This window comes from Lepisma saccharinum, chromosome 13, assembly GCF_977018435.1.
Source record: "Lepisma saccharinum chromosome 13, izLepSacc3.1, whole genome shotgun sequence".
NCBI lineage: Eukaryota > Metazoa > Arthropoda > Insecta > Zygentoma > Lepismatidae > Lepisma > Lepisma saccharinum.
The window spans coordinates 79,930,927-79,958,477 of NC_139241.1; the positions used below are offsets into that span (position 1 = coordinate 79,930,927).

The following is a 27,551-nucleotide window of genomic DNA, read 5'->3' on the forward strand; positions in this document are numbered from 1 at the left end:
TATATGTAGCTATAAGTCACGCAATTTGACTGTGCAGTCTAAAGTACAAGCTTTGTGCTGTGGCTATAGGACATGCCTTGGTTCGAGTCTCCTGGGGGAAGCGTTACAACTTTTCTCCTGACATTTCGACCTATGTTGGTGGCCACCCAACATCATGAGGATATTGCAGAGCTACGAATGAGTAGCGTAACCCAGTCATAAAAACCTACGACGACGACTGGGGGTTCGTCGTGCTGACAACAAGTTGCCCCGTAATTGATTGGATGATCAATGAACTCTGGTGGGAGAGAGGCTGGCAGTCGCTAGGGCTGTTATGCCACGGATTATTATTATTATTATGCAACTATAAATTAGGATCTTTATCATAAGTTTCATAATATGTTTAAAGTAAATTGACAATAGAGAAAATAAGTAAAAAATAATATGTACAATAGGCAATTGAATCACTGAAAGGTTAGTTATTTAGAACTGATTTTTTTTTGTTGTAATTTTCTTATTTTGTAATTGTAGAAACTACTTCGAGATGATCGCTTTCATTCGAATTTTGAACCGGAGGATGATTCTCTATGGCTACCCTCACAACTCCTACACACAATAGGATCAATCCAGTCACAATGTGATGATACGCAAGTTGATATGTTGAAGGTACGTACTATTTGTGCACTCGCATCAAGGTGTTGATTGAGAGCTTCTGTTAATTGAAAATTAGTTTATGGTGTGGACATTAACATATTTATCTTGTCTGTAGGTATGCAGTGGTAAAATGCTTTTAACACTCCCAGTGATGAGTGTGGAGAGATATTCTAGTAATTAGCAGTAGAGGAATGAAATTTGAGAAACTATCTTATCATGAAACATTGGCCTCTACTCTCGCATAAGCAATGCTGAGATATTGTGGTGTATGCTTCAGTCTTGTTCAAAAACAACTCGGTTGTCGTTTCTGAGAAAAATGCCAGTTTTTTATTTGAAGAAGTACTTTCATTTTTCGTGCCATCGATTGATTGATTTGCTTTATTTTACTTAGCTGTTTATGTGACTTTTTGGCTAATTTGCGAAGATAGGAATGAGTGATGATGTGATGAAATTGATGGACACTCACAAATGTCTGTGCCCAGGCTGGGATTCGAACCCGGGACCCCTGGCATTGTAGCACGATGTGCTAACCACTCCACTATGGGGGCCAGCTTCATGCCAACGATATCCACAGTTTCCCCCCTACTTCTATTGCACCATATTGCCACATGTTAAATGACTTTATACTACAGTCTCTAGGGAAGCTTTGTATTATCTATTATTAAGAATGTGATAGTTAAAAAATATATGAATTTTTGAAATGGTGGAGTTGAGTTGAGTTGTTGTTTTAATTCCACTTCATGCACAGATATGCTAATTGGGAGTGGATCTACAGTTTAAAGTAGGATCTGAACCACTATGGGCCCCCCTCAGGTATCGAACCCGAGATCCCTTGATTTCAAGGCAACAACATTATCACTACACCACTGGGGAGGCCCTTGAAATGGAGTTGATAATTTATATTATATATTAGATACAGGGTGATTCAAGGGTCTGTGAAACATTTTAGAAATTTACTACAGAATGAACGAATAAATTAAAATTGTTGGATGCTTCGGCACATATGGCCATTTTGCACCCTCAAATGTACACAGGAAAATAGCCCCTTATTTAAAATTCTTACCTAAGAGTTAACAAAGGGATGTAAAAAGTGCAAGAGTGTAAAGGGACCTACACAGGACAAACAACACTAAAAATGTAAGAATACACTAAAAAACTGCTTCACAGAGAGTGGAAGAGACAAACTCTTCTCAAAACGCTAAATACATTTATTAAAACACTGTTGTCATCCCCAACAGAGATGATAAACAGTTGTGAAGTTGAGAAGTCTGTCAGAGGAAAGCAAAATTGCACATTCAATAAGAATATGCCGCACACTTAAAATTACATAACAGGCACAACACATAGGAGGGTCTAGCCCTTGCAGCTGTGTCCAATACACAGCCGAGTTAGAATAACTTCTCAAACCATTTGTATCCTAGCAACCAACCCTGGTAACTATGCACTCTTGAGATTTCCTACAAAAACTTAAAAAGTTCTTGCCGTTTTTGACGTCCCATTAATCATGCGCTCACAGAGAGGAAACGAAATGACTCACGTGCCTGCCAAGCGATCGGGAGTTAGTCTGACCATCGACTGTCAGTAATACAGGCATGTTGCGCACACACAGCAGCCAAAGCTCGTCCAGTGTCGAAGCGAAATGGAGGTATCGAAGCAGCTTGTTCACGTTGCTTTGTTGTATGACTTTAAAGTGGGCCCGTCAGCTGCCGCATCAAGTTTCCGCATTTGCCAGGCATTTGGGGAAAATGCCATGAACGAACGCACTGCCAGGCATTGGTTCCAGAAATTCCATTCGGGAGATGTGAGCCTTTCGGATGAACCTCGCAACGGACGACCACATGTGTTGGATGACGAGGCCCTGAAAGCAGCCATTGAGGAGGACAGTGGTCTAACATGTGATGAACTTGCAGAAAGGTTCCATGTTTCCGCTGAAACAGTCTGACTGCACCTGCATGGGATAGGGAAGTCATACAAGTTAAGCTAGTGGCTACCCCACACATTGTCGGCAGCCAACAAGGAACAACGAGTGACAGTCTGTTTGTCCTTGCTCACTCGGCAACTGAACACACCCATATTTGATCGCTTGCTCACTGGTGACAAAAAGTGGGTCCTCTATGACAATCCCAAGCATACCAGACATTGGTTGTCGCCACGTGACCCTGTTCCTCACACCTCAAGACCACCTCTGCACCCACGAAAGGTTATGCTCTCTGTATGGGGGAATTGTCGGCAAGTGGTGCATTACGAGCTCCTTCCACCTGGTCAGACCATCACTGCTGGCCTGTACGCTCAGCAGTTGCAAGGGGTGCACCGTGCATTGCGGCAGAAGGAGCTGGCATTGGTGAATCGCAAGGGTGTGCTGTTCCTGCACGACAATGCCAAGCCACATGTGGCAAAGAGGACCCGGGAGACCCTTCAGCAACTTGGCTGGGAGACACTGTGCCATCCACCATATTCACCGGACCTTGCACCAACAGATTACGACCTGTTCCATTCCCTCGACAACCACCTCCGTGGGAGATCCTTCGCAAATGAGGGAGACCTGTGAACGAACTCACGGACTTCTTTGCATCCATGCCCGCCGAGTTTTATCACCAGGGTATTGTGCAGCTGCTGAAACGTTGGCAAAAGGTGTTGGATGCTGATGGAGATTACTTCGAAACCTAAAGGTACGTACCATCCACTGTATTGCTTTTTGTTTATCGCTGCTCTGGAACGGCAAGAACTTTTTTGGTTACCTTTTATTTCAATCAAGAAACTATATGATATTGCTAAGTATTGTAAATTGTATTTCTACATTCCAGGTTCTATTGAACATGGCCTGCACAAACTATTGGACAATGAATGGACGTATCATAATACAGATATTAACTTTGTGCAGTGAGGCGTATGAAACAGGAAACCAAGCTGTGCGTACAGCTGCAAAAGCAGCTACCAGTCAAACCTTGAGGTCATTCTGCAACTTTTTAGGTACTGATTTTTTTTTTATGTAGCAACTCGTGCTGACGCAATCCCATTGTATTACCCTGTTAAGTAACAAAATGAGAATAACACAAACAAAAATGGTAAAAATGTTTTTGTCACTCCCATTGTCATTTTACTTGTATGTGCATATTGCTTGCATTGTAGAATCTCTCTTGTAGTAAGCACATTTTTTGATGTAACGTTTCGGGAGAACACACGCTCCCTTCATCAGACATTTATTCTTAGTTTGATTAATGTTAGTTATAAAAATGTAATAAATTTAACGAAAATAATAAGGAACAGTTATACAATGAATCTTGTCAATAATGTTACATTGCTGAAACAACATTTTTCCATATAAATATTGTTTTAAATGAAGATGTTATTAAATTTTAATTATGGATCTCAAATATCATGTAATCCAAAATTGTCCTCATTTCTACAAAAATTCTCAATCTCTTTTGTGGATTAATTTTTGAAAAAGAGAACTCCATAGTGAGGCTATATTGCCATTCTGTTTATGTAATTTCTTCCAGTGTTCTGCAATGAACGACACATCTTACACATCTAAAAACGGAAGACATAGATTTAAATGTGTGGGTGGGAGCATCATCGTTCCTTGCAGATGAACAGTGGAAGAAATTAGATAATTTCTACAACAATGCTGTGTATCATTTTTACAGACTGCAAGAGCCTGGAAAAATGTCATTAACTACAACCACTGCTGTCTGCTCAGCCCTGATATATACAGGGTGACTGAAATGTTCTGCAATATGCTTTGTACAAAAAACAATAGAGGAATGAAATTTACACTGGGTATTAAGTTTGTCTATGTGGATATTTTTTTAAACAATAACAAGAATATCATGCTCTACATGAACATTCAGTATGCAGAAAAAGTTACTAAGGTGTAAAAAAAAGTTTGTTTGAAGTAAAATCAAACATGAATAAAATACAACTGTGGAGATGCAAAAAATTTTGATGTTTTAATGATCTATGTGGATATTTATCAAATTGATAAAGGATTGATAATTTTTTATGCATTACAGACGATTTATGGGTTTAATTGTAGCATTTTCAACAAAAGAGTATGTTTTTCTGAAATTACAAGGTGTACTGGCAACATTGGTCATGTCAGAGGGCAGTACCAGGTTCATCTGACATCTGGCTGTGTTATTCAAACAATACCCAGATGCAGTGGCGGCTGGCCAAGTGCAACACGTGCAGATGTTTTCACCTAATTTTCAAATTAATATTGACATTTTTCATTTGCTTGTTAAATTAAACTATTTCCCAGCAGAATGCACACGATAATACTCAAATAATACGCCGCTCGGCGCTACACACGTGAAGAGTTCGTCGTAGCATAAACAAACCAAGAGCAGACGCCGCTAGGTTGCGGAAGACTTTAGTCGGTTGTCATGGCAACGGTGACATCACCTAGCGTTGGAATTGAACGGGTGTCGCCATCTAGGTGCAGCAGTTCTCTCGTCGACAGAAAACATTGCATCCAGTAGTTGTGGCAAAATCGTTGCGTTCTCGCGAGACCTTGTTCCGCGTGTCTGTTTCGTGTTTTCTATCGTGTGTTGTGTTCATGTGTTGAGCTTTGGTTTGTACAATGAACCCAGTAAATGACTTAGTGTGTAATTTGTTGCATACACCATTTTCCAGATGGACGGATGAAGACAAAAAAGACGTTTTAAATTGTGGGGGGCCCACTGACACTTACTATTTGTTTTTCATTGCCTATAAATGTACTTCTTCACCTGTTATTTTAGGCACGAGCCGCTACTGCCCAGATGAATGAAAGATTTTAAATTTATGGTACAAAAAACTAAGCTACCTATCTTTTTGTTTGATAAAGTTCAAATCTTTCATTAGGACATTGATTGAAAAAAACAGGCAGAAGTGGCCACACCTAGTAGTTCCCTCTGACATAGTCAGTGTTGCCAGTAAGCATCATAATTAAAAAAAAAACATACTTTTTTATGTTTTTATGAAGATGCCATAATTAACCCCATAAATTGTCTGCAATGCATAAAAATTTATCGTTCTTTTATCAATTTGATAAATACCCACACAAAGTGGCGGCGATGGGGGGGGGGGCAGTTGCCTCCCACTTGTTTTTGCCACTTTTGCCCCCACACTATGCTAATCCTTATCTGACAAGGGAAAGTAAACTGTCCTCTCCCCCCCAGTTTTTGCACCTACCCCCCTAGTTTTGGAACCCAATTGCTGCCACTGCCCACACATACCATTGAAACAAATTGAATTTTTTTGCAAGCTACGCCATAGCTGTCTGTTGCCAATGTTTATTTTTTCTTCGCACAAAAACTTTTTTGCACCTTAGTAACTTTTTCCGCATACTGAGCATTCATGTAGTGTGATTTTCTTGTTTAATGGTTTATAAAATATCCACATAGACAAAGTTAATATCCAGTGTAAATTTCATTCCTCTATTGTTTTTTGTTCAATATCTACGTACGCTCAAAGTCTCGGTTGCATGACTTTTTAGACAGCCTGTATATTTTGAATTTCTATGGCTGCATATTTATGATATAGTGTATGAGTGGGTGTATATATGGATGAGTCACGTTATCCTTTTTTCTTTTCAGAGGAAGAGTCTCAGGAATTCGAGAGCAGCGTGAAAGGCAAAGGGAAATTAAAAACTGAAGTTGCCGCTGGGGTGGCATGCTTTAATGAGGTCATTCCAATTCTTCAGTTTATATGTAGCAAAATGGAGGAAGCACAATTGTGAGAAAATATAGATTTATTGTTTTTAACTCTAGGTTATCGTACAAATTAATTGTGGTGTATAATTAAGGCTGTAGCTTATATTTCCACTAGGGACGGCCACAAAATCCAGATACTGGATATCTGGATTTCAAATTTTCCGCTATCCATTTTGTAGGCAAGGGATAATTTAGATATCCAAATAATCCAAATATCTTGATTGTCCGGATAGAACACATTTGATGAAGAATTTGTATAAAATCAGTACAGTGAAATTCGAAAATGACATAAAATGGATAAACAATAAAATTGTGTGGATAATGCACACATTTGAAAAGCCAGACATTTTGTAAATTATCTGGATAAACAAATAATTTGGATATTAAAGTGAGAACAGGAGACGAAATGACAGAAGGCTGTGAAAGGAGTACGACAAGGATGCTGCCTATCGCCTACTTTGTTTAATATCTATTTAGAAGATATAGTGAAAAATTGTTTCCAGGGCACAGGAGGTGTCAAATTGGGAGGAAGAAGAATAAACTGCATATGATTTGCTGATGACATGGCATTATTTGCTGAGGATGAAATAACCATAAATAGTATGTTAGAAGAGTTAAACAGCAGCTGTGAGCAGTATGGGATGAAGATTAATGTAACCAAGACAAAGGCGATGGTTATAGGACGGAAACCAAGGAATATTAATGTGAAAGCAAACAGTGAAAGAATCCAGCAAGTGGATAGCTTCAAGTACCTCGGATGCACTATAAGCAGTGACATGAGCTGCAAACAAGAAGTGAAAATGAGAATCGCAATAGCAAAAGAAGCTTTCAATAGAAGAAGAAATGTTTTTTGTGGACCCATGGACATAGGTCTAAGGAAGAGATTAGTGAAATGTTTTGTGTGGAGTGTAGCACTATATGGTGCAGAAACCTGGACGTTGAGAAGAAATGAAAAGAAACGACTCGAAGCTTTTGAAATGTGGACATGGCGAAAAATGGAGCATGTAAAATGGACGGACAAGGTAAGAAATGAAGCCGTACTGAAAAGAGTTGGTGAAAAAAGATCTATACTGGAGACCCATCATGAAGAGGATGCCTTGGAGGGAATGGTTGAAGGAGGAAAAGTCCGTGGAAGAAAGAGATATCAGCTTATGGATGATATTAAATTAACTGGGTCGTATGCTATTACGAAGCGTAAGGCAGAGAATAGGGAAAGCTGGAGATTGCAGTGAAAAACCTGCCAATTAGGTAGAAAATAATGAATGAATGAATCTGAATATCCTGATAATTCAGATACAGTGGAACCCCAATTTTACGTTCCCAGATTTTACATTTTCCTGCATTATACATTCATTTTTGATAGTCCCAACATAGTGAAATGTTAAGAAATTTTCCTCAATTTTATTTTTTCCCGTATTTTTAGTCTTTTCAGCTTGATCCCCTGAAAAACGTAAAATCGAGGTTTCACTGTAATCTGAATGTTGGATATCTGGATAATCAATATATCCAGATAGGAAAATTATCTGGAATCGAGATATTTGAAATCCAGATAGAAAATTATCTGAAATCCGGATTTGCCCATCCCTTGTTTCTGTTCTATGCAACTTGATTTTGGGTCCTTGTAGATGTCTACTTCGAGTTCCTTTCCCATAATGAGAACACTCGTATGTGTTGTCACCAAAATACCAAATATCACCCAGCAAGAACATTGTTCAGATTACAGTTGAAAGCTGATATAAATTTGCAACACACACCTTCTTTTATCCTCTGAATCTTTGGAGCATCCTCAGTTCTTTTACAGGGATGGAAGAAATGAATGAGTTGTGGAAGGGTTAAAACATGGTGGAAATATGTTAAAATGGATTAAAAGCTATCAGGGGTTCGAGTATTTATTTATAATTTGTGCTGAACCAATCAATATCAATACACACTCAATGATTCCCACCGATACTTAAAAATTATAACAATTAAAAGTTGTTCAAAATATTGATTAGTACTAGAAGCTGTGTGTCCCACTACAATTATAAGCATCAATTTACCAGAGTTTTTGCTTCAAAATATTAAAGAACTACATCAGAATATTAAAATTCCTGTTATGTTATGATTAGGGCTTGGATTTTTATGACCTAAAAATTACCAAAATATGCAAAATAAAATATGCTCTTATTACTTAAAATTTTACAAAATATGCACTATAATTTGAAAAATATGCCCTTATAACTGGACTGTTTCAAACATCAATATCTAAATGTTGAGATATTTTAGTTCACTTTATGGGCCCTGAGTTGCAATACACAATTAATACTTTCTCTAAATTTTCAAATAAAAATGAAAAAAGATTTTGCTACAGTGCAAAAAAAAAAAAGAGTAAAAATGGGAGTAAGAACGAATCCACTTCGGAAATGACTGTATATTTCTTGGAAATGCAAAAATATGCTGAAATATGACCGAAAATTCATCAAAATATGTTCTATCATGTAGAATTGGCCAAATATGCCAAAATATTATGCCCTTAAAAAGCACTTTATTTCAATTAGTTTCTTCATAATATGAATTTCTACATGTTTAGGGAACACATCACCCTTACCCCAAAAAATATGCTAAGTCATGAAAATCCTAGTCCTAGTTATGACAAACCAAGTTTTTCATTCAATACGGGTGCAACGTAAATGGGAACCTTGAATCTTGCATAGTTTCCTGGAAAATTAGACTCCGTGAAAGTATTGTGCAGCATTTTTGCAGACCCTGTTTAGTACCAAAAAGCCAGGAAACTGTCAACCAGTACCGATAAAATGAAACCGATACCACAGCATTGGTATCAGCTCAACTCTACTTAATCCATTTTAACTATTTTGACCATGTTTTAACCGATCACAACTCTTTCTTTTCTCACATCCCTAAAGGACAGAGGTCAATTCGAAACTTTGTAGGGCAATGTATGTGTTGACTTTATCTCAGTTTTTAATATGTTAGCAACACTTGGCTTTAAAAACCAACTTTTTTATGTACATGTTATGAGTTTATGTAGGCACATATTTTTTTGATGAATGAAATAACATACTTCCAATATAAACATTCAAATATAGCACTGTTATAAGCAGTACTTTCCTTTGTTACATTAATTCTCGTATCCCTGAATCCTTTACTAGTATCCTGACTACACAGCTTGGAGATGATTTGGTGATAGAAACAACCTCACTCACACAGAAAGATGAAGATTTTTTGCTTTTATCTGTAATCACCATCCATAATTATTTTTTTTATTATGGATGGGACAGATTAATTGGTATTGGCCAATGTAGACACATCAATTTACCAGTAAAAACACTGATATTATCAATTTGATATATCTATAAATAGCCTGTAATATAGTAGAAAGTTCTGGTATATGATTACTTTATTGTGAACAAAAATGTATAATTCATATACCCTAGTTTCATAAAGTAAATGTTAAAATTGTAGTTTCTTTATCTAACACAAAGCTGTTTGCAGTTACCTGTTGCCATGTATTAAATAAAGATCTTACTGAACAATTCATGTTCTTAATGAAATGTTTTCAATTTTATATCAGATCAGTAAAACATCACTTGCAATGGTAAATTTTATCCTGATACTTTATCAGAATTTATGGAAATTTGACATTTGTCCGTTTGTGTTTTTTAATATTTATTTATTTATAAATTTTATAATTTTCAGAATGCCTATGGGAAGGTCTGGGAATGCCGTTGTCTTCCTTTTAGAGTGTTTACACACACTGATCTCAAGCTTACCGCAACAGATTCATAACAATAAGCACTTCACCATGTTCCTGTGGCAGAAATTTTGCCCATCTCTGATTGCGTTCCTCGGATCGCCACGAGTGGATAAGAACATCATTTCAAGCAATAAGGCCGAGGGAGAAATGGGACGAGGGTCAGGTTGTTTGGCCACTGCTCCAAGCTTTAACAGCTCGGAGGCAAAAACAGTTTATAGGTAAGCATTTTTTTTTTCATATTTTAACAGTGTTGTTTTCATATCTAGTATTGTTAATATACAGGATTATTACAAAAGAACTCCCTGATTTCATTCACATGTTGCACGTACGGTATGGGACCCACTGCAATCAAAGAGTAACCAGGTTCCAGAAGATGAATAAAAAGCACTTAAAAGCCAACATTTCTTGTATTATTTTGTGATGTGTAACAATAGTTTTGCTAACTTTCAAGTAGAACATTGATGTATTTTATTAATATTGGCTGATAACACTGATGAACAAATTCAAACTTTTTTTTGCTCCTTTGAACGAAAGTAGGTGATTATTTATAATTCGACCCCGCTGAATCCAAATCTGAAAGTAAAAATGCTGTATCACCTATCGTTTTCCCTGGATTTTCATTTTTTGTTTTTAATGAAAATTTAATTCCCTTTGTAATAATACATCGAAATTTGAAATTATTTTTGTTTGTTTGCTCATGAAATAAGATTTAAATATTGTAGTGAATAACTATGAAATATGAAAAAATTAAAAAATATATATAGGACTGATTTTGACTGTTCAATGAAGAAATTTCATGCAAAAAAAGGAAAAAAAAACACATTTTTACTCACATTTTCAAAATTTCTTTCTTGAACTCTGCTGTTTGTAACTGCCACCAGAAACCTCTTCCTTGAGGTTCCAACAGTAGTCTGCTAACATGTTCTGTACCGATTTTCCTGCATATAGTTTCTTCATGATAGAAATATTCTGGTGAAATCTCTCGCTGCATTCGTCACTAACCGCGTCCAAGTTAGGGGGGAAAGAGTCCAAATGCGAATGTAAAAAGTGAATTTTCAAGGACATATTGCACCCCATGCGCTGATAACACTTCATTACTAACAGAAAGAAAATGTGTCAGTGATTTTTGGCGTTTCCGATATGACACCTTAACACCATCTTGTAATAAATTCCACCCTCGGAGACGAGAACCTAATAATTCAGCTTGAACTTTAGAAAGGTTGAGGTCTCTGACTAGATCATTTAGTTCGGATTCGGAAATAAAGTGAGGTATATTTGGATCAGGAAAATTTGGATCGGTGTTTGAATATGAGAGTCCAGGTTCGTCATCTGGAGAAGCACTGCTTGGTTCGGTTTCATCCACTGTCCATTCTTTAGGAGGCTTAGGAATTGGTATAAAATCATGACACATAGGTTTCTTAGCTGAAGGAACATCAGGATAAAATATAGAATGTTTTATCCCACTATGTTTGTTAAACAGAAGTAACAATTCGTAGTATGATCCATCTGTTCTGTCCATATTACAGGGTCTCCGAATGGCATTTATTTGTGAGTGCCATTAAGCCAACCACGTAAAGTTCGTGAACAATTACAACAAATTTTACCTGGTGCCCAGCTTTTTCCCTTGTGTACTTTACTTCCAAAATACAACTCGTATGCTTTTTTCACTATAGGAGTGATAGTATTTCTCTGTGACTTCGGAGTAAATTCCCCGCAAATATAACAAAACAAGTTCAGGTTATTCACACATGTGTGTGACATGGCGAACTCATTAATTGAGTTATAATATATTTCTTTAAAAAACAATTATGAATGCTCTGATCGTTTTGTTAAAATACAACTTACACTTCACTTCATTATACACAATATTACATTCACAATTTCACGAACATACACAAACATAAAATATGGCTACTCGCGAAGTTATCGGAAAGGAAGTTAAGACTCAACTAACCCACAAAAGAACAAATTTTAACAGAGAAACAGGAAATTACTCTACTGCCACATGTTTCCTTCATGAAATATTAAGTGTCAGTCATAAACACACAAGGTCCATAAAAGGTTCTTATCCATTTGTTAGGAACGAAACGTTAAGCTGGATACGGAGCAGGCTGAGGAGACCTGAAACCATAACACTATAAAATGTGGGTGTTCTGCAAAAAATTTAGGTGATACAGGAAAACGGATGCGATATTCGTTATCAGCACATCTGAATACATAAAGATCACTTAGTTTTATTTAAAGGAGTATTTCATTGTTTATCAGTGTAATAGGGTTAATATTACATAATTTTATCTGTAAATTGTCAATAATTTATACTAACTCAATTTTTCTATAAAATAGGCTGTATTTAAGTGCCATTCTGTCATTTACCTATTCATGTTTACACATTTATTAAACTACTGAGAAGTACTCTATGTGATCAAAAATATCCGGACACCAGTCAAAATGTGTGTTGCGCATAGTAGGCCACTCTGTGGTGCCATCTACTGCGAGGTAAGGCAAGCAAGGGACCAATACAGGCAGCATAGTGCACGAGACAGCAGAATGGGTCGGTCGAAGGAACTGACAGACTTCGAATGTGATGAAGTGATTTGGTGCCACAGGAGTAACAAGTCAGTGCGCGAGATATCCACCCTCCTAAACATCCCGAAGTCCACTGTTGCTGATGTGATAGTAAAGTGGAAATGTAATGGGACATGTACAACCGCAAAACATTCTGGCCGAGCGCCCATGTTGACAGACAGAGACCGCCGAGTGTTGAATAGGGTAGTACAAGAGAACCGGCAATCAGCGATCACCACCATCACACAGAAATTCCAAACCAGGGCAGGATGTAATCCTAGCAGCATGACTGTGCGACGTGAGGTATGACGACTAGGTTACCATGGACGAGCGGCTGCCCATAAGCCCCACATCACGCGAAGTGCCACCTCGCATGGTGTAAGGAGAGGCACAACTGGTCGTTAGAACAGTGGAAATCCGTGATGTGGAGTGACGAATCACGTTATACCATGTGGCGATCCGACGGTCGTGTGTGTGGCAAATGCCTCGACATTTAGCATCCTGTGTTGTGCCGACAGTGAAAATTGGTGGAGGTGGGGTGACAGTGTGGGCATGTTTTTTTCCTGGAAGGGGCTTGGTCCCCTCGTTGCTTTGCACGGAACTGTCACGGCACATCATTACGTTGACATTTTACAAACGTTCATGCTGCCTACCATCGAAGAACAGTTCGCGGATGATGATTGAGTGTTTCAACACGACAATGCGCCCATCCACACTGCGGGCCGTGTGGGACAGTGGTTTCAAGAGAACAACGTCCCACTTATGGCCTGGCCTGGGCAAAGCCCCAATTTGAATCCCATTGAACATCTCTGGGATGTTTTGGAACGCCGGCTTCGTGCCAGACCATGACGACCAACATCCACTGCTCTTCTCATCTCGGCACTCTGCAAAGAATGGGCCATTCCCCAAGGTACCTTTCACCACCTGATTGCCAGTATGCCTGCGAAAGTGGAGGCTGTCATCAAGGCCAAGGGTGGCCCCACACGGTATTGATTGCCAGTGCATCCGATGGAGGATGCTTTGAACTTCACGCCCTAATTCCAGTGAGTGTCCGGATATTTTTGATCACATAGAGTAACTGAAAAGCTATTACAATAGCAGTTGTATATAAAATACACTATGTTACTAAAAATACAAAAATACACATAATACCGGTTAAAGAGGGAAAATAAAATAGAGAGAAAAGTGGCAGAAACAAAGCACATATCCATAAACAGGGGGGAGAAAATAAACAAAAACACAAACGAAGGGGAAATTGGAATGAAATGGGTGTAACATAAAAAAAGCACGTGGAAAGTAAGTCTGTTAAGTTTCCTGAGCAACCTTCAATTTTCTGCACAAAAGTGGAAGATTTCAACTTGCCAGGTGAGTTAAAGGTGAAAGGGAAGGTCAGTGCCATCAGAAGGAGGCGGGGAGAGAAGACAAGAAGAGTAGGTTACAGGATGGAGGGGAGGGGGAGAAACAGCCAGCTATAACACCTTCAAGGAAAAACCAGTTTACCTAGGAGGAAATAAGGACTCATTCCTTAGAAGTGTAGAGTGACTATCCATGTGAGGTTGTGTTGTTGTATGTATACCTTTGTGTAGCTTGAAGAAGTTCTGGGAAACCAGAACGAAACGTTGCAGATAAAATAAAATGAAAACCACTAAAAATAACTGTGTTAGATTATTTTGCATCTAATACCGGTAAGTAAAAATAGAAAAAAGTTATTAATGCATACAACTTACTAGATTGATTGATTTGTTGTTTAAAGTCCACTTTATGCACAGAAAGGCTAATCGGGACTGGACCTACAGTTTAAAGTGGGATCCGAACCACTTTGTGCCTCCACCGGGTATCGAAACCGGGACACCTTGATTACAAGGCGATGACGCTACCACTTCGGCATCGGGGAGACCATACAACTTACTACAGAGTTCTAGATGAGCGAAGTTATTATATTGGTTGATAAGAAGAGTTGAATAATTATTATTAAGAAACTTTTTTCAAGTAGTTACTGTAACGTATGAATGCATAGAAATTTTACATAATTGCTCCAGAATGTTATTATCACCACATAAGATTTTTGCAATGAATATGTAGTATTTTCAGAAAACAAATAGTGAAATGTGTTATTGCTTTTATGGGGATAAATTAGAATTCATGTACCATAATTTAGTCCATTCCTATTTTTATATTTTTGCAGTCATGGTTCTGTTATTGATTTGTGACTAATGTGTTTTCAGTATTTTTTTTCCATTGCCATTCTACTGTTCTTTATTCATGAAATGTGTTTTCAGTGTTTTTCACAATTGCCATTCTACTGTTCTTTATTCATGAAATGTGTTCTAAGTATTTTTTGCAATTGCTATTTTACCCTTCTTTATTCATGAAATGTGTTTTCAGAATTTTTCACAATTGCCATTCTACTGTTCTTTATTCATGAAATGTGTTTTCAGTATTTTTCACAATTGCCATTCTACTGTTCTTTATTCATGAAATGTGTTTTCAGTATTTTTGCAATTGCCATTCTACTGTTCTTTATTCATGAAATGTGTTTTCAGTATTTTTGCAATTTCCATTCTACTGTTCTTTATTCATGAAATGTGTTTTCAGTATTTTTGCAATTTCCATTCTACTGTTCTTTATTCATGAAATGTGTTTTCAGTGTTTTTCACAATTGCCATTCTACTGTTCTTTATTCATGAAATGTGTTCTAAGTATTTTTTGCAATTGCCATTCTACTGTTCTTTATTCATGAAATGTGTTTTCATAATTTTTCACAATTGCCATTCTACTGTTCTTTATTCATGAAATGTGTTTTCAGTGTTTTTCACAATTGCCATTCTACTGTTCTTTATTCATGAAATGTGTTCTAAGTATTTTTTGCAATTGCTATTTTACCCTTCTTTATTCATGAAATGTGTTTTCAGAATTTTTCACAATTGCCATTCTACTGTTCTTTATTCATGAAATGTGTTTTCAGTGTTTTTCACAATTGCCATTCTACTGTTCTTTATTCATGAAATGTGTTCTAAGTATTTTTTGCAATTGCTATTTTACCCTTCTTTATTCATGAAATGTGTTTTCAGAATTTTTCACAATTGCCATTCTACTGTTCTTTATTCATGAAATGTGTTTTCAGTATTTTTCACAATTGCCATTCTACTGTTCTTTATTCATGAAATGTGTTTTCAGTATTTTTCACAATTGCCATTCTACTGTTCTTTATTCATGAAATGTGTTTTCAGTATTTTTGCAATTGCCATTCTACTGTTCTTTATTCATGAAATGTGTTTTCAGTATTTTTGCAATTTCCATTCTACTGTTCTTTATTCATGAAATGTGTTTTCAGTGTTTTTCACAATTGCCATTCTACTGTTCTTTATTCATGAAATGTGTTCTAAGTATTTTTTGCAATTGCTATTTTACCCTTCTTTATTCATGAAATGTGTTTTCAGAATTTTTCACAATTGCCATTCTACTGTTCTTTATTCATGAAATGTGTTTTCAGTGTTTTTCACAATTGCCATTCTACTGTTCTTTATTCATGAAATGTGTTCTAAGTATTTTTTGCAATTGCTATTTTACCCTTCTTTATTCATGAAATGTGTTTTCAGAATTTTTCACAATTGCCATTCTACTGTTCTTTATTCATGAAATGTGTTTTCAGTGTTTTTCACAATTGCCATTCTACTGTTCTTTATTCATGAAATGTGTTCTAAGTATTTTTTGCAATTGCTATTTTACCCTTCTTTATTCATGAAATGTGTTTTCAGAATTTTTCACAATTGCCATTCTACTGTTCTTTATTCATGAAATGTGTTTTCAGTATTTTTCACAATTGCCATTCTACTGTTCTTTATTCATGAAATGTGTTTTCAGTATTTTTCACAATTGCCATTCTACTGTTCTTTATTCATGAAATGTGTTTTCAGTATTTTTGCAATTGCCATTCTACTGTTCTTTATTCATGAAATGTGTTTTCAGTATTTTTGCAATTTCCATTCTACTGTTCTTTATTCATGAAATGTGTTTTCAATATTTTTTGGAATTTTTCCATTCTTATGTTGTTTGCTCACAACCATTGTGTTTTCAGTATTGGTACTCAACTAGTGAGACTTATTGGGTGCGTAGGTTCCTTGCGACCAGTCCTGGAATCAGTGTTCCATCGCATGCTTCTGTATCCACCTCCTCAGCATAGACTGGAAGCACTAAAGGCATTGAGAGAGGTGAGTTTGAACACCCTAACGTGCTATGTATAACATCACTACAACTTAGATGTAAGAACTGTGGTATTTTCATAAATCCTCTTCGACCTTTGTGGTAAATGATGATTTTCCTTTGTTAGGAATCAAAAGCTTAAAATAACTTTCCTTGTATGTATGTATTGCTTGCATTGTAGAATTATTTCTCTGTAGTGTAGGGTTCTTACAAGAATATAATCACAATTTTTGTTGTAACGTTTCATAACAATGCATGCCCCTCTTCATCAAACATTTATTTTTTTAATTTGATTAATGCTACAGTTATAACAATGGAATAAATTTAACAAAATTAAGAAGTAGTTACACGATGAACCTTGTCAATGTTGAGACATGAAAACTTAACTGTGAAACGAGTAATTTTATTATCATCTTTGTTTAGAATAATAATAACACCATTAATGAAGAGGTGTCAACATTATGCACATTACTGTCTGGGGGCTGCATCTTAAATATGTCACCCTAGTTAAGTGATTCCCAACTGGGGTGCAGCTAAATTTCCACAGGGGTGCTGTAAGATATTTTAGAGATAAACGAAAAAAAAAAGAATTAGGAAGTTTATATTATTTACAAACATTATCTTTCTTTCCACAATAATTGAATCCATTGTAAAGCTATTGTACTTTGTTGTCACTAGTTATAGATACAAAAACTGAAATAAAATATCATTAAGAAGTAGGCAAAATAAAATATTAAGTCCTTACAATTATATTTCAATAAATGAATAACATTAGTATCGGAGTAGGTATTTATTTGACAATATATATTCCCAAGGGTGCCACACACATATTAGGTTGGGAATCCCTGCTCTAGTCGATCGTTAACTGGCATTACAGTTCTGCTTAAAGTTGTTTAATTGGACATTGTCACTTCATGCTTCATGTAATAATTACAACGTACATTGTGCTACAATGACATTTTTTTTTTTTACAGTTACTGAGAAGTCCAAATCGAATTGTAGATTTTGCAGGGCCTATTCTGGTAGAAGATGAGAAAGGCTCAACGCAGAGTGATATGGCACTCATGAGATTGTAAGTGGAGCAAACAAACATTTATTTTTGTATTTAGTAATTAATTATATTGAAATATAACTTGCATTTTCACCAGGACTTTATTGAAGCATTAAGATCAGTTTAAGCAAGAATGCATGACTATTTGTTAGCTGGCTGGCTGGCTGATGCAATGTGTCTCTTCCACCCTCCCTCATGGACGTTGCCAGAAATTTTTGCAGGAGAGCTCAGACAATTGATAAAATTTGAATAGTAGAAATAATAACAAAAATAATAATTTTTATTTTTGTTATTATTATTATTATGAAGACTTTTCTACTCGATCCACGAAATCAGCGAATATTCAGCAGAATTTCTTCTTGTTATTTTTATACAGTTAACACAGTTAATGTACCAAAATGCACAGTTTTCTATTTTGTTGTTAACTTATACACACCTCATCCAAAAAAAAAAAATAGCCACAATGTTAATGCTGTGTGCCCTTTCACTAGAACTATTTTTTTTAATTTTTTTTATTTTGAATATGAAAACAATTTAATCTTTGATTTAAATGGCAGAACATGAAAAAAACAGGTTCCTGTATTTGACACTCAATTTTCTTCAATTTAATGCATTTAGAGGATGTACTATTCTATATTTGTGATTAATTTGTTGATATCATCATGCATAGAGCCACACATTTATGGTGAATAAGAAATCAAGATTTTGGTACAAAACTGGGCCTATTTCGGGATCAAAAGCAGTATATAAAATTGCATTTTGGTGTTAAAATGCTGAATATAATCCTAAATTTGATTTAAAAGTTACACTTATTACATAAAACAAACATTTCCTGTTTAATAACACATTTATGTAGTTATGAGAGTATTAACCTTTAAAGGATGGGCCGTGACACGAGTGTCACAGCAGGTATTTCCCCTAAGGATGGCTTGTGAGACCGGTGACCGAAGCAGCTTTTTCTCGTAGTATGTTACTTCTTTAACATACTGTAACTTGGATAAAGATCGGAGATATATGTTTTGGGTTCTGCATGAGTCTAGAGGTATGTAATCAACAATTAGTAAAGTTTAATTTCATTGTTACTATTTGGGGGGGGGGGGGAGGCGATGTCTGAAAAAGTGTGATTTTTTTGCGATTTATTTTAATTGGCTTCGAAAACATCGTTTCTTTCTCAATTTTGGTGTTTCAAAACACACTTTTGGCAATAGGAGTACAACCCCGAAAGTATTACAAATAAGTGTGTAAATTTTTCCACGTCAATGGCAAACATACCAGGCATTATGAGAGTAGCTTTTGGAAATTCACATCCTGGCATAGCCTGCGTGGGGGTTCGATGAATTTCAAATTTTGTGCAAAAAAATAGTTACTATCCCTTTTTTCTATTTCTTCTAACATGACGGAATTTTTTTTTGCCATACTATTATAGCCCAAATTATACTGAACAAGATGATGTGTCATTTGTACCTCTAATGTTCGTAGTTCCGGAAATATAAAATATCATTTAGAAGCATGCAGAATTTCAAATTTCCTGCTGAAAACATGCTTGGCGTTAGTGTAAATACCTGGAAAATCTGCCTTGGCATCTAAAGGTTAAGTTTCTTCCTATGTAAAGGAGTCAAATTTTGCTTCTCAAACATTTACAGCAAGTTTCGGTGATTTTGCATAACTTGCAGTATAATTCAGATTTCAGAAAGTGTTGCATCGGTAAATAAATTCTAAATTTCATGTTTAAGATTTTATTTTGCATCATTCTATGGCAAAATATGGTAAGAAAATGCACCACATACCTTTGAAGAACATGGAAAATGAATGTGTTATTTCACATTCATGTTTGTCAAAAATAACAGTGTGTTATTTCACATTTTGTGTTTCCATCAAAAAGAAAATATGCATGCCTCTAATCATATGCATTAATTTAGATACCAGATACAAAGCAGATGTGTAAAGATATATGTGTGGCTCATCAAGTCATTATTTACATCTAATAAGCTTACGGTTCATTTTCGGTGCAGTTTTTGTTCGTGATCGAATTTGGCGAAATCGATTGAAAACAAAAACAGTACCGAAAAATAAATCGTAAGCTTATTAGAGTGAACTAGCTCTCTCTGCACATTTGCCAAACAGATATCTTCAGATAAAATTATTTACATATTTTTTGCTTGAAAATGAAGCATTGCAACCCTGATTTTACAACTCCAGATTTTACATTACAGAGCAAATGTTGTTAAATTTTCCTGAATTTTGTATTTTCCCTCATCATGGTTCCCTGAAGAACATAAAATTGATGTTTCACTATAACCTCTCGTAGAGTTATGGACTCCATTGAAGAATGCAGCAGGTCCCAAGACACGGCTGTCTGCAATGCCAGCATTACATGCATTGTTGCGATGCTCAGTTCCTTGGAAGAACTGTGTACAGGAAAGGGAATAGTAGACAAGTACGTTGAGAAGATCAATGCTCTTCATGAAGACCTGGGAGACAGCGATTATAGAGGTAAGAATGCAACATGCAGTGCAAGGTGGATTGATTTAAATCAAAATTTAAATCAGGTGATGTTTTTAAAAAAATCACCGATTTATGTCACTTCAAATTACTAATTCATAGAATAATGTACATAAGTATTTTGTAGATATCAGAATCAATCTTGGTGAAAGTACATTAATCTTGCAATCATGTAATGTTGTTTATTAGGCTCCGGATATCACTCCGTGAGACTTTTTTTTATTCCCAAAGATCAAATCAGCACTGAAAGGAACCAGATTTATGACCGTAGAATCTGTGAAAACAAAATCGACTGAGGTCATGAACATGGTTTCAGAAAATGATTTCCAGCATTGCTTCCAACAATGAAAGATTCGTATGGAGCGGTGTATTGATAGTGCAGGGGAGTACTTTGAAGGGGATAATGTTCGTATTGTACAAAATAACCAATAAAAGATTTTGTAGCAACAGTCCGCTTTTTTTTCTAGCCACACCTTGTATGTTTGTTACACTTGCATGTAAAAAAAAAAAACAATGGATGAGAACACAGAGCATGCAGACACGAGCAAATGGAAATGACTGTTCATTTTAGTTTGCTAGTTTTCTAGGCAGAGCTGTATGAAGAAAACAATGTTGCCAGGTTGTCTTTTTGCATTGGACCTTATTTGTATTACATGACTTACATAGCATGCTGGATAACAATAAGAAACTTTCTTGTAGGTCCTTTAACGTACCAGTCTTTAACAAGGCTTCCTAAGAACTACCAGGAGAGGATTGAGAAAGAGAGGGAAATGCTGGCCAAGCTGCATGGGGATAACGCTGAAGTGGGCCAAACAGAAAGTGTGGCAAGCGAGGATACTGACAGCAGTGGGATCGAGAGGGGAGCAGATGATGAATCCAGCCTCAACGATTCCGCTATTGATGTTGTACCCAAGTCCAAAACCAAGAAAGGAAAGCGGAAGAAGAAGACGGAAAATGAAAGCAACAAAGAGTGGGGCTGCGAGAGTGATTCGTCCGGTGACACGGAAGGTCCGGAAGAGGGATTTGATAACGAGGAAACTGAGGTAAGGATTTCAGGTAATTCGATATACATGTTTTGTTCTCTGAAAAATGCAGCAGCACTGAAAAAATTAGCATATTATAATTATTAACGGTTATAATTAAAGTTTACCTACAGCCGGGAAGGAATAACCTGGCAGTGACGTCACTCCCTGCTGTCAGCGTTGCCAACTACTATGAAAGGAACCATGGCACGAGTAAGAGTACGAGCAGTAAAGATCGCGGTGCAAACTACCAATCTCCAATTTAATGTTAGCACTGCTAGATGTTTATTTTATGTTTGTTTATTTTAATTATTTCATATAATTCAGCTTTCAGCAAACCTTCTGCATGTGGAATATTGTGAGATGACAGCCACAACTTCATTTCATCCTTCCTGCTGTTCAGTGGCGTATGCTGGTTCTAACGAGTGGGCAATCTCCGACCCTTGATCCCCAAACTCCAAAAGTTTCCGTGCAATTTATGTCAGGATCCATATTGGATTTAGGAATATTGTGTCGGAATGTTTGTCTTATTGCTACGACCACAATCAATTAATTCTCGTTAGTGCAGTTTAATATACGTGTAGAATTTCAAATAATAAAACAATACAGTATTATAACGCTATAAAAAAACAACCTGTGAAATATAAAATGAAAGACGTGCACTAGTGAAATAAAAACCCGGGATATTAATTTAAGTGCAAAATTCAACTTACTCCAGGACCCGATTACTTGTGCTGTACCACATCCAAAGCACGCTGTTTGTCCAGTTGCACGTCAATACGTGTTTGTGCGAAAGATTGCAGCTTGACAAAGGAAGTTATGTGACCTTTGGATTTTTCATGTTTGGCACAAGCGTTGCAAAGATTACAGTATCCGCCACGCGTCCATACATTCTTTTCAGCCCCGAAAAGTAAGCACGGCCAACAAAAAAGCAAAGCTTATTAACACTTATACTTCCTGTCAACCATGGTGTTTTGTCATAATTTGCTTTCATAAATGCCTCACATATTCCCGATTTTTGTCTTTGTGTGTAGAAATAAGTTCAAGCAATGACACTGGCCTACCTGTATTAACAATTTGCAACTTCTCCTGAAAAGATCTTGTTCCAAAAGGTTTCACCAGCAAATCTTGTATCACATCCATTACCCTTTAACACAGCACTATCATGACAAACACTAACACCTAAATAAATAATAAACACGAAGCACAGCATGAAGCCAACGACTACACGCATTCAGTTTCACTCGCCAAACTTCTGTTGTTGTGTTCCTGGCTCAGAATGAAATTCCCTATGAATGATAAAAAAAAATATCCCTTTCCGAGCTCAAAATGGCAGGTTTTAAAAGTTCGAATCATTGCAGGCCAGAACCAGAATTTTATTTCGGGATGGGGATCATCCCTTATTAGCAGCTGCCACATAAAGTTGAAACAGTGGGGTTAGAAGTCCTGAAGATGAATCTCAGATTATTACAACGTAATATGCAATGTGTTCAATCCTGCGAATGAAGTAAAATTAATTACCACTATACACTTTTTAAATTAGATATTTGTAGGATTTCGGGGAGGGGGGTTTCAGCCCCTCAAGTCCTTCACCTGGCTACGTGCCTGATGTGTTTTTTTCGTTTTATGTTTAATTCGTTCATCTTCATCACTATTAATCTAAAGAGGCAGAATATAGCAACTTAAATTAACTAATATATATATATATATAATTTATTTCTGATATCTTTCCCTTTAAAAAATATTCAGTTCCGTGAAAGAAGTATTCTCGCTGCTTTTGAAGATTAGAGAGGAGAAACAATCACTATTTTTATAAATACAAGCATTCGAGCGCTGGAAGCAAAGAAATGTTTGCATCGAAATTGGTTTGGAAGAATATTGCGAAGAAATGTGTATATATATTTAAAAAAAAAAAATACAGCCGGGTCATCTGCAGTTACCTAGATGACCCAGCGTATACGCCGCTGCTGCTGTTTGATGTTGGGATTTTTTTCCACTAACTTCTTGTGCTACGGAGCATTGTCACACACAATAACAGAGTTTGGAGGCAGATTGGGAAGAAGCTGTTCTTCGAACCACAACATGAAATGTTAGTGTTCATCTCCCCATGATAGTCCCCAGAAGTTGTTTTTCAAAGGAACACTAACTTCGCCCCTCCACAAATCCATTTTCACCACCGGCATGCACAATAATAAACCTAGGACCCTTTGCTGTTGGCACTTTTAACCCCCCCCCCCCCCCAAATCTTTGGAATATAGCCAAACTTTGGGGACAGTGTGATGTGTGTTCATGAAACTTTCATCCATGTAAATGAAAGACCAGCGGTTTGCCTTCTGCGCAGTTCTTTAACTTCACGCAAAAATGATCGCTGCCCGCAACGCAACGATGCTGTTTCGTTCAAGGAGTAGCTTCCTGCTGCTTACGCTATGCTTTTTAAATCTGAACCCTAATTTTCTTATGATCATACGCAACGACCAACGCGAACCCTTAAAATTAATATTTTCTTGCAGTTCCTTCATCAGTTTATGTACGGTGACAACAACGCCTTTCGTGTATAAATCATGGATTGTTCGGTGCACGACTGCTTCATCAAAAATTTTAATGTGTTTTGATACCCCACATGACCCTCTTCCCATTAAAAAAAAATGGACTGCAATTCAAAATAGCGTGTTTCAAAATGGCGGATTTCACAATGGCGGCCATTGTTGTGTTATGCCCCAAAAGGTGGGCCCTCATACCCAATTTACATTGGTGTATTCAAATGTTTCATTTTGCTTACTACTTCTGAAATATTAGGCTGTACTGCAACCTTTGGACCACCCTGTACAGTATAGCTTCTAATAACCTTTATGCTTAAGAAAGTTAATAATGACCAGAATGTCACATACCATGTTTTACCCTGGAAGCCTTCAAATAATAAAAGTGTTCAGTATTACTCTTTATCACTAACTTCCATGTGAATAAAATATTTAAATACAGTTTTTTTGGTACCATTTAAATACAAACCCTTATTATAACATTTTTGATATATTTTCCGGTCTTTTTGCATCTTAAAATTATAGTTAGCGGTCATCTGATTCGTTTATTAAAATTAAATCACTTAATTTGTTGGAACTTCACACACAACAGTTGAAAAAATTTAATTGTAATTATCTGACATTAATTTTTTAAATTTTAATTTTCAGTTGAATAAATTTCTGGCTGAGGCAGAAAGACAGCTTGAGGAGGAAGAAGCTATTCGAATAGGGAAAGTTCCAAAGACGCTGCATGAGAATGACATAAGAATAGGGCAGGTAAGAAAATATATTTTAGTCTTGAGGTTTATGTTGTATGATATCTCACATAAAATTTATAAAAGATTTCTGGAACTGATTATCCCTTTGATTGTTGTAGTAACATATAGACATGATGTTCCAATCTGGTTCTTACATTTTGCACTCAGTAATGTCCATCCTTAGGGGGAAAAGTGTAAAGAAAGGAGTGACAACAGGAATATCTGACAACTCTGACGTCAGTATTTTCTGTCCTTGTAAACAGTCAGCATCCTGGACATATTTGTGTATATTGTTTTTTTATTGTATAGACTCCTTGCTGGAGTTCCATTATATCTGATGATACAAATGGAAATTTTATGAATATCACTAACTAGCTGATCACTGACCTTTGTTTGTTTTGTGTACTATTCATGCTTAATAAATAGAAATCATTTTTGAAAAGTACCTGTCTTCATGTGCACTACCGTTCTGTTTCACTATTACAGGTTGGAGAAGAGTATGTTGACATAGAAAGGCACAATGCAAGACAATTTGCAAGGACACTTCAAAATTTAATTCCATCGTTATTGTCTTTGAGAAGTGCAATCGAAGTTGATGAGGCTTTGCAGGAATTTTCATCTAAATTTTGTCAAGGTAGTATTTTCAATGCACATGTTCATTATATAAAATTGACTAAGTTATACATATATTGTTTCATGTGAACATTTTAGTGATAGTGAACAAATGTACTTAGTTATGAAATATATTTATTAGGGATGAGATGACTCATGGTTTTTTTTATTTCAGTAAAGGGTTATTTGCTTTATTTAATGTGCACTAATTGCAATATTTCAGATTGAGAGAACTCTCCACATTATGTGTGTTACCATAGAAACAAAAGTAGAGCATTATACAGGTTTGCAAATTTACCTGGTTTTCTGATTAATTTCAAATGACCACTGGATTCATTGACAAAGGTTACAATATCTGGCATAATAATAATGATATAATAATAGTATATCTTTATTTAGCGAATTAAGATGCACAACTGCTTTGTTAATTCCCAGGAGGCAGCATCTCCAACTTCTTCTGGCAGTGCACCTTCGAAATTAATTGGAAAACCAAGTAAATTTGAAGTGCAGAAATACGGAACATCACCTTCACAATACTGAAACTATGTCCACTACGAAAAGTAGAGCATTGTGTCAACAATATGCAAGGACACTAAAATTGTGAAGATTGCAAATAATGATTTACACCCTAATTATGTGTGGTTTGTTACTACTGTACATTTACTCATTTCCAATATATTTTATTTCATAGATCAATATTATATGTAATTTCTGATAAGCCTCTGATATTCTTAAACTTTCAAGGAATAGCCCAATGTGAAATTTTATCTGATTAAGAAACGTACCTAACTGGTATAACATTTCTAATGTTTCTATATTCCCTTTAATTAGTACTTCAATGGAATTTGTCGTGCAAAAAAGCAATTACATATTTAAGCATTTACTTTACATACCATGGTTGTATAAATTACACCTTCATGTTCTTAAAAATAGTAACGTAAGACAGAATTTGTACTAAATTACTAGTACATGTAATTGATATACAAGGTGGTTATAATTAAAGTGACGGTGTTCAGAGTGGTACAGCACGGGCTGTAATGAGAGTAGCAGTCTGAAACTTCGTAGATATGCTAATGAAGCAATGCGCTCGCGAATTATGCAAAAAAAAAAAAAATAGTTCCAATTCTCGCCACCAGGGTAAAAAATGGCGCTGTAAGCAGTCAAAACGTGGTATAGTTACAGGAAAAAGGCAGGAAAGATCAAACACATGAGAACAATGGCTCTGGCATGTTTATTAGGAACTATGGTTACAAGAACTGTTCAATATGGCCTCCCAATTCAGCAACATGCTGCATTCGTAACACGGCATGGTCGACGGTTGCTCGCAGCATGTCTGGTGAAATCTGAGCGACATGTCGTTGTATGCTAGCCTTCAGATCAGGCAGAGACCGGACATGTCCCTGATAGACACGATCTTTTAAATATCCCCACAGCCAGAAGTCACATGGATTAAGGTTGGGGGATCTGGAAGGCCAATCATCTGGAAACTGCCTAGAGATGATGCGGTCATTAGTGAAGGTATCTCGCAGCAAATCTTTCACGTGGCGAGCGACATGTGGTGTTGCCCCATCTTGCATGAAAATGGTGGTGTGTTCACAGTTCCGTTCTTGCAAAGCTGGAATCACGTGTTGCACAAGGAGGTCCCTATAACGTGCAGATGTCACTGTACACCTAACAGGCCCTCGAGGTGTCATCTCCTCAAAGAAAAACGGACCAAGAATGAAGGAGCTAGTGAACCCACACCATGCAGTCACGTAAACTGAGTGCAATGGTTGTTCCTGCACAACATGTGGACGAGTGGAACCCCATATGCGACAGTTCTGAGTATTCACTGTACCGACCAGAGTAAAATGCGCCTCGTCAGTCCACAAAATATTCCCCGGCCACATGTCATCCACTTCCATGCGTGCCAAAAACCGATGGGCAAACTCACGGCGTTGTGGAATATCTTGAGGTTTCAATTGGTGCACAATTTGAATCTTGTAGGGATACCAGTGTAAAATGCACCGCAATACCTTGCGAACTGTTGACCAGGGGAGTGACAATTCACGTGCCACAGCTCTAGCACTGGTTGCAGAAGTTGAGGCATGTGCTGCACGGTCAGCTACAGCTACAGCAACTTCGTCCACAACTTCCACGGGGATGGGCCGCCTTCCTCTCCCTGGTGCAACACCCAATTCACCTGTTTCCTCGAATTTCTTCATCATCTTCTTCAGCCCATTAATTGACATGGGCCCTC

The 27,551-nt window shown here is 36.7% G+C and overlaps 1 protein-coding gene across 3 annotated transcripts in view; it reads left to right on the forward strand.

The window, feature by feature from the left end:
• The window catches only part of LOC145997455 (brefeldin A-inhibited guanine nucleotide-exchange protein 3), a 158,830-nt gene that overhangs the window by 12,735 nt on the left and 118,544 nt on the right, over positions 1-27,551 (forward strand). For all 3 annotated transcript variants that reach the window (XM_083134525.1, XM_083134527.1, XM_083134526.1), the window contains exons 4-13: positions 511-645; positions 3,438-3,603; positions 6,213-6,351; positions 10,026-10,301; positions 16,727-16,859; positions 17,826-17,923; positions 20,211-20,395; positions 21,104-21,447; positions 24,612-24,719; positions 25,187-25,334. In XM_083134525.1, coding sequence (XP_082990651.1) covers positions 511-645; positions 3,438-3,603; positions 6,213-6,351; positions 10,026-10,301; positions 16,727-16,859; positions 17,826-17,923; positions 20,211-20,395; positions 21,104-21,447; positions 24,612-24,719; positions 25,187-25,334 — 1,732 coding nt within the window. The remainder of the gene's footprint in view (positions 1-510; positions 646-3,437; positions 3,604-6,212; positions 6,352-10,025; positions 10,302-16,726; positions 16,860-17,825; positions 17,924-20,210; positions 20,396-21,103; positions 21,448-24,611; positions 24,720-25,186; positions 25,335-27,551) is intronic.